We start from the raw sequence: 14327 nt of genomic DNA, 5'->3' as shown, positions 1-14327 counted from the left end.
ACACAGACAGCCAAGCGAGGTTGTCAGAACCACTTGGGGAGCCTTTGTAAAAACAGGTTTCTGGCCTCCGTGCTCAGTGACTGCTCCAGCTGCAGCCCGTCCAACACAGGGCATTTGGCCCCACGGTTCTTAATCCTCTTGGAGCCGGATGCCTGTGAAGGTTCGCAGAGCCCCAGTACTCGCTCCCAGAAACACGCGCACACCCACTCCCGCTGACGCACTCAAGGCTGGTTACCGAGTGCCAGCTGGGGGCCAGCTTCGCATGCTCTTCCGGGAGTCAGAATGGGTGCTAAAGCCTATCTGTAGGTCCCTGAGGAAGAGCCCTCGTCCTGGCACCATCTGGATTAACTACCACAAAAAAGTTTCCTGTAAATCCCACCATGGGGTGTTTGATTGCAGGAAAACACCCCATTCCTTCGGACATGTGTCCCGTGCCCGAGCCCTCCTGTGTGCTAGACTAGGGTCACAGAGGTGACTCATACACAGTTTTTGCCCTTGAAGGGGGAAATAGATGCAAGCACAGATAATCACAGGCACAAAGAATCAGGCAGCCCAACTGCATGTGCAGGCACAGAGAGCGGCGAGTCACTGGTGCAGAGGACAGGCACCAGCACAATAGCACCACTAACCTGATCGTGCTCCAATAGGGCAGGGGGCTGGGGTGGTGGAGCCCCCCCTCCAGAGGAGACTCAGGCTCAGGGAGGAGCTGCAACTTGTCCAAAGTCATCAGCCAATGTAGGCAGAGGCTGGAACTAACATGGCCAGTGTGGAATCTTGGTACCCCTGCTGCCTCTCCTGCTAGTGGGCTGGGACATGCTGATTTAGTTTTAGCTCAGAGAGGTTGGGCAAATTGTCCACGGTCACACAGCTTGGCAGGGACAGAGTCAGGCCTGGAGGTCAGGGACTGCTGGGGCACCCAGCCTGGAGGAGTGGGCCTCCGAGGGAAAGCAGGGACGCTGACGTGGGACACTATAGGGGAAAGAGGAGTACGAACACACAACACAGGCAGGAAACAGAAACGAAATGTTAGGGCTATAGGTGGGGGCAGAAGAGTGGTGATGACAGGAATAACAAGGGAGGCATTTGCGGAGCATTTACTATGGATCAGGCACTGTGTTATCTCACTTAATCCTCCCAATCACCCTATGAGGGCATACTTCTGTCAGCTGCATTTTAGACACAGAAAAATCGAGCCACAGAGAACAATCGCCAAAGTCACGTGGCTGCTCAGTGGCAGGGTCTACTTGCCAACTCCAGCAGCAGGAGGTGGAGCTGGGCCCAGACGGAAATCTGAGCAGATGCATCAAAGCACCCCCCTTGACCCTGTTCCCTACTCCCCAGCAGCTCCACCACGAATGCTAAAGCAAGCCGATTCTCTAACCTAGGGCCTCTTTCCACCACTGACAGATGCATGTCTACCTGTCCAGCCTGCTTTTAGGACTAAATCTGCAGCACGGGTTTCAATAGCCAACAGTATGGCATTTCCATGCCCTAGGATCCACGTTTAAGAACACTCTGCCCCCACCGCTCCCGCCGCCCTCCAAAGCTCAGGTGGCCAGAGACGGTAGCATGCTTGGGCCCCCTCACCCTGCCCTGCAGACACCTTGACTTCATGCAAGTAGCTTCCTAGTGGGCAAACCCCCAATGCACACACACTGGAGGACTGATGGTCAGGGAGCAGGGAGTGAGTCACCGGCAGGACTGGAGGAGGGGAGACGAGTCTCCCGGACTGTGGCTGGTGTCATGTGCTCTCATCACAAGTCCCTCTCACACGCCTATCTTTCCAACCCCACAGAGTTCAGCTGGGACTGAGGAGACCAGCCGAGCCGCAGGTCATTCCTGCAGTTTGGCCTGATGGGTTGGTTCCCTGTGTAAGTCTGGCCTTGGCCTTCAGAAGAGCTGAAGGGTCTGCCACAACATGATGGGGTGCAGTGCAGCCGGCTAGCCCCGCTCCCCACGGGCACCCACGCGCCCAGCCTGGCAGTGCTGCAGCGGCCTCTTTCACTCACGATTCCCAGCCTGCCTCCTCCCCGAGCTTCCCTGCCCATCTACACACACCTGGCTGTGGCTTGCTGAGGACACCTGCCCCCAGCAGGCTCACCCTATCCTCTGACATCCTGGTGGTCTGCAGGGCAGGGATCACTGGCCCTGTTTTACAGGTGAGGAAACACAATGCTCTGCAAGAACCCGTGCTTGCCAGAGGCCACAGAGCACACTGCTGCCCCGCTGGCATCCCCACGCCAGGCTGCTCGGGCCCCTGACATTCAGCTACATGTCACTCTGCTAGGTGGCTCTCAGACACCACCAGGCCTCAGGCCCACAGGCGCTCATTCAACAACGGAGTGTCCTTGAGGAAAGCGGAGAAGAGGATGGACTTGGCCTCTGCTCTCCCATTCCAGCGCAGGAGAGAGACCACCACCAAGAAAACGAGCACGCAACAGTACATCAGATGGCCACTCCTGTAATGACGAAACAGTAGCCCCAGCAGGCGGAACCCCACTGCGGGAGATGGGAATCCGGAAAGCATGAGCCTGCGCAGGCTCGAGACGTTCCCTCACAATGCCCCTCCTCCACATCACCTCATCTCCAGGAATCCCCAAACCCTGGGCCCCTGCAGGGCCTGAGGGAGCGTCACCCTCAGGTAGACACCCCCCACAGCTCCCACCCGGCTGGGCCACCACTCTAGCCCCAGGGCCGAGGCTCTGCTGAAGGAGACCCCTGCACTGGGGCACCCCCAGTGCTGCTTTCTCCTCACCCAGGGGCGCTCCTGGACACCCTGGCCTAGGCAGCGCTCCATCTCTAGCACGGCACAACAGCTTCCGGGTAACTGAGTCTCCCCCATTCAGACCCGTCAGCTCTTCTGTCACCCCTTGGCCTTGGGGTCACACCACCCTTCCACTAGGTCCACAGCTCAAATGACACCCCCGTCCCTCCCCACAGCTTATGAGATTGATGCCAACAAATCTCCCACCTCTGTTCCAAGACCAAGCAACCCCTCCCTGCAGTCCCCCAGCCCCAGACCCTCTGGGCCTCTCACTTGGGCCTCCCCTTAGACCCACTTTCTGTACCACGATTCCTCTTCACCCTGGCGAACGCTCCACCTCCCACAGCCCCATGGCCAGCGAACCACTCCACTGTCCTCCCCAGCACGGAGCCTATCCCCTGCTCCTTGCTGTTCCCAGGCCCTTGGGTTTTCTGTCCTGCAAATCCCTTTGTCCAAACTCACCAACTTCACCAATGACCCCTCCCCTGCCCAGGCCCAAGATCATCCAACTCCTCACTGCCAAGCCAACTCCTCAAGCCCTCCTCCCAACCAGGATGGACCAATTCTTCCAGTCCAGTCCATGTCATCACCTCTGCAGCTCAGACGCACGGACTCCTCTGGAGTGTGAGTCCCAACCAGGCCTTACTGCCCCTCTCTCAACCACTGGAATGAGAGACTCCCCCAGCCTGGAGAGTGTTACCCACTCTACCCCTTACCCAGGACAGACCAACCCGCACCCCTCCTCTAAACTCCTCCCAGCCAGGCTCCAACTGCCCCTCTTTTCTTGACAGACAGCCTTCTATTTCTCCAATTCTTTCACTGCCTCTTTAAGACTGCACGTGAAAACAAACAAACAAACAAAAAACAAATCTGCCTGGATGACAGCTGCTATTTATGTGGCAGAAATTTATGAGGACTATCTTACTTCATCTTCACAACTACCCCATGGTAAAAATTAGCACCTCCATTTACATAGAAAGAAACAGAGGCTTGGAGAGGAAAAGTGGCTTACTGAATGAAAGCCAAACCTGTTCTGAGAATCTGCGGACCAGAAACTTTACCCCTCAACGCCCAGTCTGTGCCAGACTCTCTTGCTGCCCTCACCCCTGACCCTTCAGCCCACAAACTGACCATCTTCCCCCTCGCACCTCACTCCAGGCCCACGCATTGACTGCCATCTCTCCCCTCTCCTGGAAGCCTCTGAAGCAGCCACATCCAGGCCCCACCCCATGCATGAACTCCTCCACACCAGCCCAAGATGACCAACACTGTCTTAATAACAATGACTGCCATCAAGAACACTCACTCTAGCAGATTCCTTTCCATATGTGACTTCATCCAGTCCTCTTCTAAATTCCGTGGCAAGAGTATTGCCACCTACTTCACAGACGGGAAGACTGAGGCTCAGGAGTTAGGTAACCAGCCCGAGGTCTCGAAGGATCTGACCTGGAGCCTCCGCTCTTGAGGCACCCCGCTCTGCCTCTCCAGGTCTTTCCCCTTCCTGCTCTGGACTAGATACCATGCAATAGCCAGGGGGCATTCTGACAGTGCCCCGGTCCCAAACTAACCACCTATCCCTGGGGCCTAGAGCCCAAGGACTTGGCTGGCTCCCAGTGCCGAAAGTCTTTTTTTTTTTTTTTTTTTTTTTTTAAGACAGGGTCTCGGCCGGGCGCGGTGGCTCACGCTTGTAATCCCAGCACTTTGGGAGGCCGAGGCGGGCGGATCACGAGGTCGGGAGATCGAGACCACGGTGAAACCCCGTCTCTACTAAAAATACAAAAAATTAGCCGGGCGTGGTGGCGGGCGCCTGTAGTCTCAGCTACTCGGAGAGGCTGAGGCAGGAGAATGGCATGAACCCGGGAGGTGGAGCTTGCAGTGAGCCGAGATCGTGCCACTGCACTCCAGCCTGGGCGACAGAGCGAGACTCCGTCTCAAAAAAAAAAAGACAGGGTCTCTGTTACCCAAGCTGGAGTTCAGTGGTGCAATCACAGTTCACTGCACTATCGACTTCCTGGGCTCAAATGATCCTCCCACTTCAGCCTCCTGAGTAGCTGGGACTACAGGCGTGCATCATCACACCTGGCTAATTTTCGTATATTTGTAGAGACACGTTTTCACCTTGTTGCCCAAGCTGGTCTTGAACTCCTGGGCTCAGGTGATCTGCCCACCTTGGCCTGACAAAATGCTGGGGTTACAGGCATGAACCATGGCATCTGGCCCAAAAGTCTTAATTTAACCACTGCCTCTTTAAGAATAACTAGCCAGCCGGGCACGGTGGCTCATGCTGGTAATCCCAGCACTTTGGAAGGCTTAAGTGGGCAGATCACCTGAGGTCAGGAGTTCGAGACCAGCCTGGCCAACATGGTGAAACTCCAACTCTACTAAAAATACAAACATTTTTAGCCAGGTGTGATGACAGGTGCCTGTAATCCCAGATACTCAGGAGGCTGAGGCAGGAGAATTGGCCTTGGCGACAGAGGGAGACTCCATCTAAGAAATAATAATAAGTAGCCAAACTGTCATTCATGATGGACTCCCTGTGTGTTCAGTTTCCAGTTACCATGTTTTCCACCCTCACATCAAAGCCACAAATTCCTCCAGTGTCCACAGACGGGCAACAGTTTCTCCCCTTGCCCAGGGCTGGCAGATCAGCTTCTACAGAACCACGGCCAGTCTGATCCCTCACTTCATGTGCTCCACCCCAGGACGACTGAGACTTCTCCAGCACAAAATGGACTCAACACTGCCCTGCATGTCCCAAGCGACTTTCCACCTTCCCAGCCCTATGGCTCCAACACACTCCTTTCAGCTCCAACACTGACCTGACCCTCTCCAGTGGGCTGGCCCTCTCTCCCAACACTTCAAGTCGCCAAACTTCTTCAGTTCTCTCACCTGCTACTGGCCAGCAACTCCAATTCCTGACTTGATAACATCCCCCAATTCTTTTTTTTTTTTTCTTTGAGCTGGAGTTTTGCTCTTGTCACCCAGGCTGGAGTACAATGTCGTGATCTTAGCTCACTGTACCTCCACCTCCCGGGTTCAAGCGATTCTCCCTGCCTCAGCCTCTTGAGTAGATGGGATTACAGGCGTGCACCACCACGCCCGGCCAATTTTTGTATTTTTAGTAGAGACGGGGTTTCCCCATGTTGGCCAGGCTGGTTTTAAACTCCTGACCTCAGGTGATCCACCCACCTCGGCCTCCCAAAGTGCTGGGATTACACGCATGAGCCAATGTACCCGGCCATCCCCCAATTCTTTCTCAGGAAGGAACAAGAGGACCCTTCGGTAGACATGTCCCAAACATCCTCTGCTCCTGAATGACTGACAACCTTCCCTCTGCTTCTCTTTTTTTTTGGAGGAGGAGGCGGCGGTAGACGTTGGCTTTTCTTTTTAATACCACATTGCAGCCGCGGGCGGTGGCTCACGCCTGTAATCCCAACACTCTGGGAGGCCAAAGAGGGAGGACAGCTTGAACTCAGAAGTTCGAGACCAGCCGGGGCAATGTAGTGAGACCTTGTCTCAATAAAAAAGAAAACATAAAAACCACACTTCCTCTGACTCCCTCACCCAACCACAAATTGACCACCACCTCTGCTCCTCCTCTGGGACCTTACCTTGACTCCTTTTTACCAAGTCCTCTATAGCTACAGTCCAAGTTTATATTCTCCCTCTTTCCAGCCAAGAAAGTGGCCAACAGGACCACTCCTTGCCCCGAAGCTTGCAGACCAGCAACTTAACCTCTTTTTACCCCCACAGACCCATCAAACTCTTTCAACCGCCCTTTCACGGCCAGTGTTGACCCGCTCCTCCTCCCGACTGCTCCTTCTCTTCTTCTCTGGTGGAACTACGAACGCAAAGGCTGCCACACTCTACATCTGACAAACCACCAAACTTTAATTGCTCATCGTTTTAAACCCTAAAACGATCACCATCTTTGTCTCGGGTGGGTGGGGTGCGGCAGAAACCAGATACTTTTCACCTTCCCAACTCCAAAGCCACCCCCTCTCTAACAGACTCCGGTTCTAAACTGACGACTGTCCCCTTATTCACCATTAGGTGCAATCTATTGAACGCCACCTCGAGCCGGGCCCTGCACCGATCCCTCCCGACTCCCGGGTCCCCCTCGAGCCCGCCCCCGCTTCACCCGCGGTAGCTACCATGTCTCCAGGGGTCTTTGGGCTCCACTGCTCCAGACACGATATCCTCGTCGGACGGGAATGTGACGCGCTTGGCTGCAGCCTTGAGGCGCCCATCGGCGGGGGGCGATGCGGGGCTGGGAGACCCGGCCTCAGCAGGGGCCTCTTCAGCGTCGCCGTCCGCGCCCGGCACGGGCGGCGCCTCCTGCGGCGGGATCTCCATAGCCGCCGCCGCCTCCTCACGGGGGCCCCGGGGACATGCCCCGGGCCCCGGATTTGTCTCTCCGGGCCCGCCCGCCGTCCCGGGGCATGGGCTCCGCCGCCGCTTCAGGCGCCGCCTCCGTCCGCTCTCCTAGTGGTCGTAGTCGTCGCCGCCGGGAGCCCAAGCGCGCCTCCGCCGAGCCCCGCGCGCGCCTGCCCGTTCGCAGTCACACTTTCGCTCGAGGCTGGCGAGCCCGCCGCTTACTACAAGAAGCAGAAAATCGATTTCAGCGACTTGCAGGTAGAGTTGCCCCGCGGGTGACATGAAGAGAGAAACAAAGGGCAGGAAGGGCCACGGGAAAAAGAAACGTGAGCAGCGAATCTGCAGAGCCGGAACTGCAGACCATGAGGGGCGGGGCGAGGTAGACGCCGTCTCTAATAGCAGCGCGCAAGCGCGAAGCTGAGCCCACGCCTCCCCGCCGGAGTCCAGATAACGAATATTCAGCTCCCGCACATTCGTCAAGAGCCCAGGGAATGGAGTGCATAGAACTGAAAACACCTGGAGGGGGGCGGTGGCTCACGCCTATAATCCCAGCTCTTTGGGAGGCTGAGGCAGGAAGATCGCTTGAGTCCAGGAGTTCGAGACCAGCCTGGGCAACATAGCAAGGCCCCGTCTCTACAAAAAATTTTAAAATTAGCAGGGTCTGGTTACGGGAGCCTGTAGTTCCAGCTACCTGGGAGGTGGGAAGATCACTTGAGCCTGGTAGGTTGAGGCTGCACTGAGCTATGATCGCGCCCCTGCACTCCGACCTGGTAGACATAGCGAGACCCCGTCTCAGTGAAAGGAAAGAAATGGGCCGGGCGCGGTGGCTCACGCGTGTAATCCCATCACTTTGGGAGGCCTACACGTGCAGATCATGAAGTTAGGAGGTTGAGACCATCCTGGCTAACACGGTGAAACCCCTTCTCTACTAAAAATACAAAAAATTAGCCGGGCGTGGTGGCGGGCGCCTGTAGTCCCAGCTACTCGGCAGCCTGAGGCAGGAGAATGGCGTGAACCTGGGAGGCGGAGCTTGCAGTGAGCCGAGATCGTGCCACTGCAATCCAGTCTGGGCGACAGATCAAGACTCCGTCCCCCCCACCCCAAAAAAAGAAAGAAATGAAAACATTGAGGCTAGACTAACTGATGAAGAGTGGTAACGGAATGAAGAAGTCGAAAAGAAAGGCGGATAGGAGCTGCATTCAGTATATGAGTGCAGTTGATGGATGCTGACAGAGAGGGATCCTCTGGAGACGAAGCCTCGGCCCCTTCGCTAGTCTCTAGTCTTCCGTTTGCTCGCTGCAGTTACATCAACAGCTCTCTGTATCGGGGTAGAGTTGCATAAAATACAACTTAAATTACAATGCTAAAATAAATATGAGCGCATGAGCGGTATCATAGGCCTGATTTTAAAAAACAAAACCTAGGAGAAGGTAGAAATTCCAAAGGCGAGAGACGAATCTGCCAAACTAAATCCTGGGGTCACCGAGGCAAGAAAGAACCAGCGCGAGCTCAAGCCACACCCCTAGGCTCAGACCCAACGCTTGACATTCGCCGCCGCACTTTCGCCACGCTTCCGAAGCTCACCCGGCAAACCAAAGGAGGCGGGGCTGAAACCATAAAAGGGAACTGGGGCGGAGCGAGCCGCGTCGTCGCCAAGGCAACTCGAGAGCTAGGTCCGGGCCTCTGCGGAGTCGGCGTTGCGAACGGACTGATGGCCGCTGAGGCTGCTGCTGGCGCGGTTCATCATCGGCCGCCGCACTTTCGCGACTGAGAAGAAACGACACTCACCTTTACTTAGTGGAAGGGTTCGCTTACATCCTGAACTTAAAGGAGCTACAGAAGGGGACAGAAACTGCTTTCTTTTTAAACAATGCGCTGAAAGGTTACTAGTGACAGGGGGCTTAGTGAAGCGCGTGTTGTGAACGGCCACGCTACAAGGCTGGAGAGAAAAGAGGAGGGGGTGAAGTTGCACCCTGATCGCGAATCCTCGGCCTTTTATCAGGGGGCGCCACCACTCGGGGTCCGACCATTCGCCTCCAACGAGGGGACAGCGAATCTGCTGTCGTGTGCAGTCCGCAGCAACCACAGGTGGGGCAACAGGAGGAGCGCTTGGGCACGACCACATGAGCCAGCACGAGCCACCGCCCGCCCCCAAATAAAATCAAATCCTAATCTCCCAATCCCGGCATTCCGGTCACTCCAGCCTTTCCAGACTTGCGGCCGTGCAGCCCCTACACCTTTATCTGGACTCCTGTCCTACTTGGCCCAGCTCCACTGGATTCAGCCCTTGGATAACCACCCTACTAGCCCCTAAAGATGACTCCATCCCCGTCGGTATACTTAATTAAAGAAAAACAGGAGTCGAATTTTCCTGGGGTAACTGGTTCTTTAGCAGGAGGGGAGCACTGGGGAGTATCTTCAGGGTGGCTGAACTTTGCAGCCTCTTTAATAACTTCCGCCTGTGCAGGTTGTCTCCTTTATCACCCCACTCCGATGCCCCGGTCTTCAGGAAATGGCAGCAGGCCCATATTTCTGTAGGGTTCAGAGTTCTGTGAGGTAGAGCATTCCTTCCAATGGGATCTTAGAATTCCTAGAGTTGCAGAATTTTACTGACTAGACCCAGGAGGTCTCAGGAGTCCAGACTTGCTTAAAGCTTGGCTCAAAATTCCAAGGGAGCTCCTAACTCCATGGGGCCCACAGTTCCTGGCTTGGGAACATTGGGAGGCCTGGGATACAGTGGCTTAGCCTCAAGCAGAAAAGTGAACACAGTATCTTTATGGCTTGAAGGTATATGAAATAATGTCACTACATCGGAGCAGCGCCTCTGCTTGCACACCTATGGGAGTCTGCAGCTGTGACACGTAGAAGTTGGCCACATCCAGGTCGGTGGCTCCAAAGTGGGCGGCCACACGCACACCCTCGTGCAACGTGAAGCTCACCTGATGACCCACCATGGCCAGCAGGCTGCGGAGGTAACGCTCCCGAAGGGCGGCTCGGGCCCGCTGCTCCTGGGATTCCAGGGATTCTTGAGCTATGGGACACTCCTGGATTTCAGGAATCTCTGGCCTCAAGGGGGCTCTGCGTCTGTCCGGGGCAAAGCCACGGCTGAAGCCATCAGGGCCCCGGGGCAGCCGGAGCACAGGCACGGGAATGGTCACTGGAGTTTGCATTGTCTTGGCTGTTGAGTGAAGAAAAAGAGCAGGAAGTCATTACATGGTAAGCATGGGGCTAATGGAGGAGGGAGGAGTGGAAGCAGAGGCTGGTCTACCAGGCAGCTCCACTTCACCTGTCCCAAACCGATCCACCCTTCTAAAATCTGTGCCATCGTCCCCCAGTGGCTTGGATCAGAAACAAAGTGTCACATGCACAAAAACATGAGCCCCATGAAGGCAAGGACCTTTGTCTGCTTTTATAATGGCTTTATCTCAACTTACAGGCAATAAATATTTGCCAAAAGATGAACCCGGCCAGGCATGGTGGCTCATGCCTGTAATCCCAGCACTTTGGGAGGCCAAGTCAGGAGGATCACTTTGAAGCCGGGAGTTTGAGACCAGCCTGGGCAATATAGCAAGACCCCATTTCTACAAAAATATATATGTTTTACATTAGCTGGGCTACTCAGGAGGCTGAGGGAGAAGGATTAGTTGAGCCCAGGAGATGGAGGCTGCAGTGAGCTGTAATCGTGCAACTGCACTCCAGCTTGGTGACAGAGTGAGACACTGTCTCTAAAAAAAAGAATAAACCCCAGCTTTCTCTCACACACAACCCATCCAATCCATCAGGAAATTCTATCTTCTGGATAGATTCCCACTCACACACGAGCTAGCTTGAAAGGGCTCCCAGTGGCCAAATCTGCAATTATTTGAACAATACAATAATGATAATTACAGATTATAACCCACTGGATAAAACAGAAATCCAGAATCCATACTGATAATAAATAAATGAATAAATAAGGAAGAGAAGGAAAATATAATCCTTACTGTAGACTGACAAGTAAATAAATATAAAAGGAATAGATGCAAAAATGTGTGGATAGGGCTGGGTGCGGTGGCTCACACCTGTAATCCCAGCACTTTGGGAGGCCAAGGTGGGCGAATCACTTGAGGTCAGGAATTCAAGACCAGCCTGGCCAACATGGCGAAACCCTGCCTCTACCAAAAATACAAAAATTAGCCAGGTGTGGTGTCACGCGCCTGTAGTCCCAGCTACTCGAGAGGTTAAGGCAGGAGAATCATTTGAACCCAAAAGGCGGAGGCTGCAGTGAGCGGAGATCGCACCACAGCACTCCAGCCTGGGCAACAGAGGAGACTCTGTGTCAAAAAAAAGAAAAAAAGAAAAGTGTGGATGGGAGTTTGATGAAGTATTAGGTATCTACATAGTCTTAACAGACTCATAAGATATTCATTCACTGTAAAGGGCAAACACAAATTTATATTGGAGGAACGTGGTATGCACCCCCTTAACTTAGTGATCAAAGCCAACATCTCCAGGAATGGGAACACTGAGAAGGCAGGGCACCACTTCTGTGCTATTCCTTTTTTTCTTTTTTTTTTTTTTTTTTTTGAGACGGAGTCTTGCTCTGTCGCCCAGGCTGGAGTGCAGTGGCGCGATCTCGGCTCACTGCAACCTCCGCCTCCCGGGTTCACGCCATTCTCCTGCCTCAGCCTCTCCGAGTAGCTGGGACTACAGGCGCCCGCCACCACGCCCGGCTAATTTTTTGTATTTTTGGTAGAGACGGGGTTTCACCGTGGTCTCGATCTCCTGACCTCGTGATCCGCCCGCCTCGGCCTCCCAAAGTGCTGGGATTACAAGCGTGAGCCACCGCGCCCGGCCCCTTTTTTTCTTTTTTTTAAATTTTAAAGAGACAGGGTCTCCCTATGTTGCCGAGGCTGGCTGGTCTTGAACTCCTGGCCTCAAGGGATCTTCCAGCCTCTGGGCCAAACAAGGACAACAGGGACAGGCATGGCGGCTCACGCCTATAATCCCAGCACCTCAGGAGGCCAAGGCGAGAGGATTGCTTGCTTTCAGGAGTTCAAGAGCAGCCTGGGCAACATGGTAAGACCTCGTCTCTACTAAAAATAAAAAACATTAGCCAGGCATGACAATGTACTCATGTAAGTCCCAGCTACTCAGAAGACTGAGGTAAGAGAATCACTGGAGCCCTGGAAGGTTGAAGCTGCAGTGAGCTATGATCGCACCACTGCACTCCAGCCTGGGCAAGAGTGAGACTTTGTCTTGGAAAAAACAAAAACAAAAACAGCACAACTAACCTGGGCTCTTCAAAAATATTAAAGTCATAAAAGACAAAGAAAGGCTGAGAAAAAAACCGTAGAAGGCTGGGAGCAGTGGCTCACACCTGTAATCCCAGGACTTTGGGAGGCCGAGGTGGGCAGATCACTTGAGGTCAGGAGTTTGAGACCAGCCTGGCCAACATGGTGAAACCCCGTCGCTATGAAAAATACAAAAATTAGCCAAGCATGGTGGCGGGCACCTATAATCCCAGCTACTCAGGAGGCCGAGGCAGGAGAATCACTTGAACTTGGGAGGCAGAGGTTGCAGTGAGCCAAGATTGTGCCACTGTACTCCAGCCTGGGCAACAGAGCAAGACTGTGTCTCAAAAAAAAAAATATATATATATATACACACACACACACACACACACACACACACACACACACACATTTATTTATTCACAACCTAACACTTCTCACCTCCCATATAGGGAAATGCCTGCCTTGTGGGTGCAGACCTGAGAGAGGAGGACCTAGGTTTCAGCAGCTGCACCACTCCCTGTGGCTTGGTCCTCTCTCTAAAGCCTAGTGAGGACTAACTGAGCTGAGTGACAAGTGTTGGGTACCCAAGACCCTGGGGCCAGGCACAGAAGGGAGGTAATTGAAATTGTCCTGTTTCTCTTTTTTCTTTTTTTGGAGACAGAGTCTCACTCTGTCGCCCAGGCTATAGTGCAGTGGTGCCACCTCGGCTCACTGCAACCTCCGCCTCCCAGGTTCAAGAGATTCTTGTGCCTCAGTCTTCCGAGAAGCTGGGACTACAGACACACACACAGGATGTGCCAGCATCCTGCTGCAGCCACAGACACTTCCTACCTGGAGTACTGTAGTCAACTCCTCACTGGGTCCCTGGCTTCCACCTTCACCCCGCGACCCCGTCTGCACCCCAACACCCTGTTAATGCCTGAGTCAGATCACATCCCTCCTATGCTGGGAGCCCTCTTGTGGCTTGTCTTAGCTCTGGATCCTGCCGGCACCTTCGTGGGGTACCACGCTTGCTCTCCCCACCCCAGCCACATGGGCCTCCTCGCTGATCCTCAGGCGCGATGCCTGGCAGTCCCTTCTTGGGCCCTTGCACTTTCGGCTCCCTGTATCTGCCTGTATCTCCTTTCCCTCCGTGAGCTTCAAGGTGGCCACCTTGCTTTTCCCACTGCTGGATCTCCAGCCCCCAGAAAACTGCCTGCCATAGAGACCAATGAGAATTCATGAATGGGCTGGGCTTGGTAGCTCATGCCTGCAATCCCAGCACTTTAGGGGCTGAGGCTGGAGGATCACTAGAGGTCAGGAGTTCGAGAGCAGCCTGGCCAACATAGTAAAACCCCGTCTCTACTAAAATACAAAAATTAGCCAGACGTGGTGGCACGTGCCTGTAATCCCAGCTACTTGGGGAGCCTGAGGCATGAGAATCACTTGAACCTGGGAGGCAGAGGTTGCGCCGCTGTACTCCAGCCTGGGCAACAGAGCAACACTCTGTCTCAAAAACAAACAAACATTGGCTGGGCGCGGTGGCTCACGCCTGTAATCCCAGCACTTTGGGAGGCCAAAGCAGGTGGATCACGAGATCAAGGGTTCAAGACCAGCCTGATCAACATGGTGAAACCCCGTCTCTACTAAGAATACAAAAATTAGCTGGGCATGGTGGCACGTGCCTGTAATCCCAGCTACTCAGGAGGTTGAGGCAGGAGAATCGCTTGAACCCGGGAGGCAGGGGTTGCAGTGAGCAGAGATCTCACCACTGCACTCCAGCCTGGGCGACAGAGCAAGACTCATCTCGAAAAAAACAAGCAAACAAACAAACAAAAAACAAAATGAATGAAGAGTGGAGATCCCAGGCCGGTTTAGCTGTGTGACCTCAGTAAGACAGTTTTCTCTTCCATTGTATGCAAAAATAG

The 14327-nt window shown here is 54.2% G+C and overlaps 2 protein-coding genes across 2 annotated transcripts in view; both read right to left on the bottom strand.

Annotated features, from left to right (window-relative positions):
* The window catches only part of PPP1R37 (protein phosphatase 1 regulatory subunit 37), a 59839-nt gene extending 52339 nt beyond the window's left edge, over nt 1–7500 (bottom strand). The window contains exon 1 of the mRNA XM_032177492.2: nt 6922–7500. Coding sequence (XP_032033383.1) covers nt 6922–7123 — 202 coding nt within the window. The 5' untranslated portion in view covers nt 7124–7500. The remainder of the gene's footprint in view (nt 1–6921) is intronic.
* Nucleotides 7501–9510: 2010 nt separating this feature from the next.
* GEMIN7 (gem nuclear organelle associated protein 7) lies at nt 9511–10314 on the bottom strand. Its single transcript, XM_032177490.2, has one exon. It carries the CDS (start codon nt 10312–10314, stop codon nt 9919–9921), a length of 396 nt encoding a protein of 131 aa, XP_032033381.1. The 3' UTR covers nt 9511–9918.
* Nucleotides 10315–14327: the final 4013 nt, after the last annotated feature.

Source organism: Hylobates moloch, unplaced genomic scaffold (genome assembly GCF_009828535.3).
Source record: "Hylobates moloch isolate HMO894 unplaced genomic scaffold, HMol_V3 SCAFFOLD_15, whole genome shotgun sequence".
NCBI lineage: Eukaryota > Metazoa > Chordata > Mammalia > Primates > Hylobatidae > Hylobates > Hylobates moloch.
Note: the sequence above shows the minus strand (reverse complement) of the source record. Positions and strands in the feature narration are given on the sequence as shown.

Excerpts from the sequence above, each read along its gene's own strand:
- GEMIN7 (XM_032177490.2), bottom strand. The coding sequence starts at position 10,314 with ATGCAAACTCCAGTGACCATTCCCGTGCCTGTGCTCCGGCTGCCCCGG.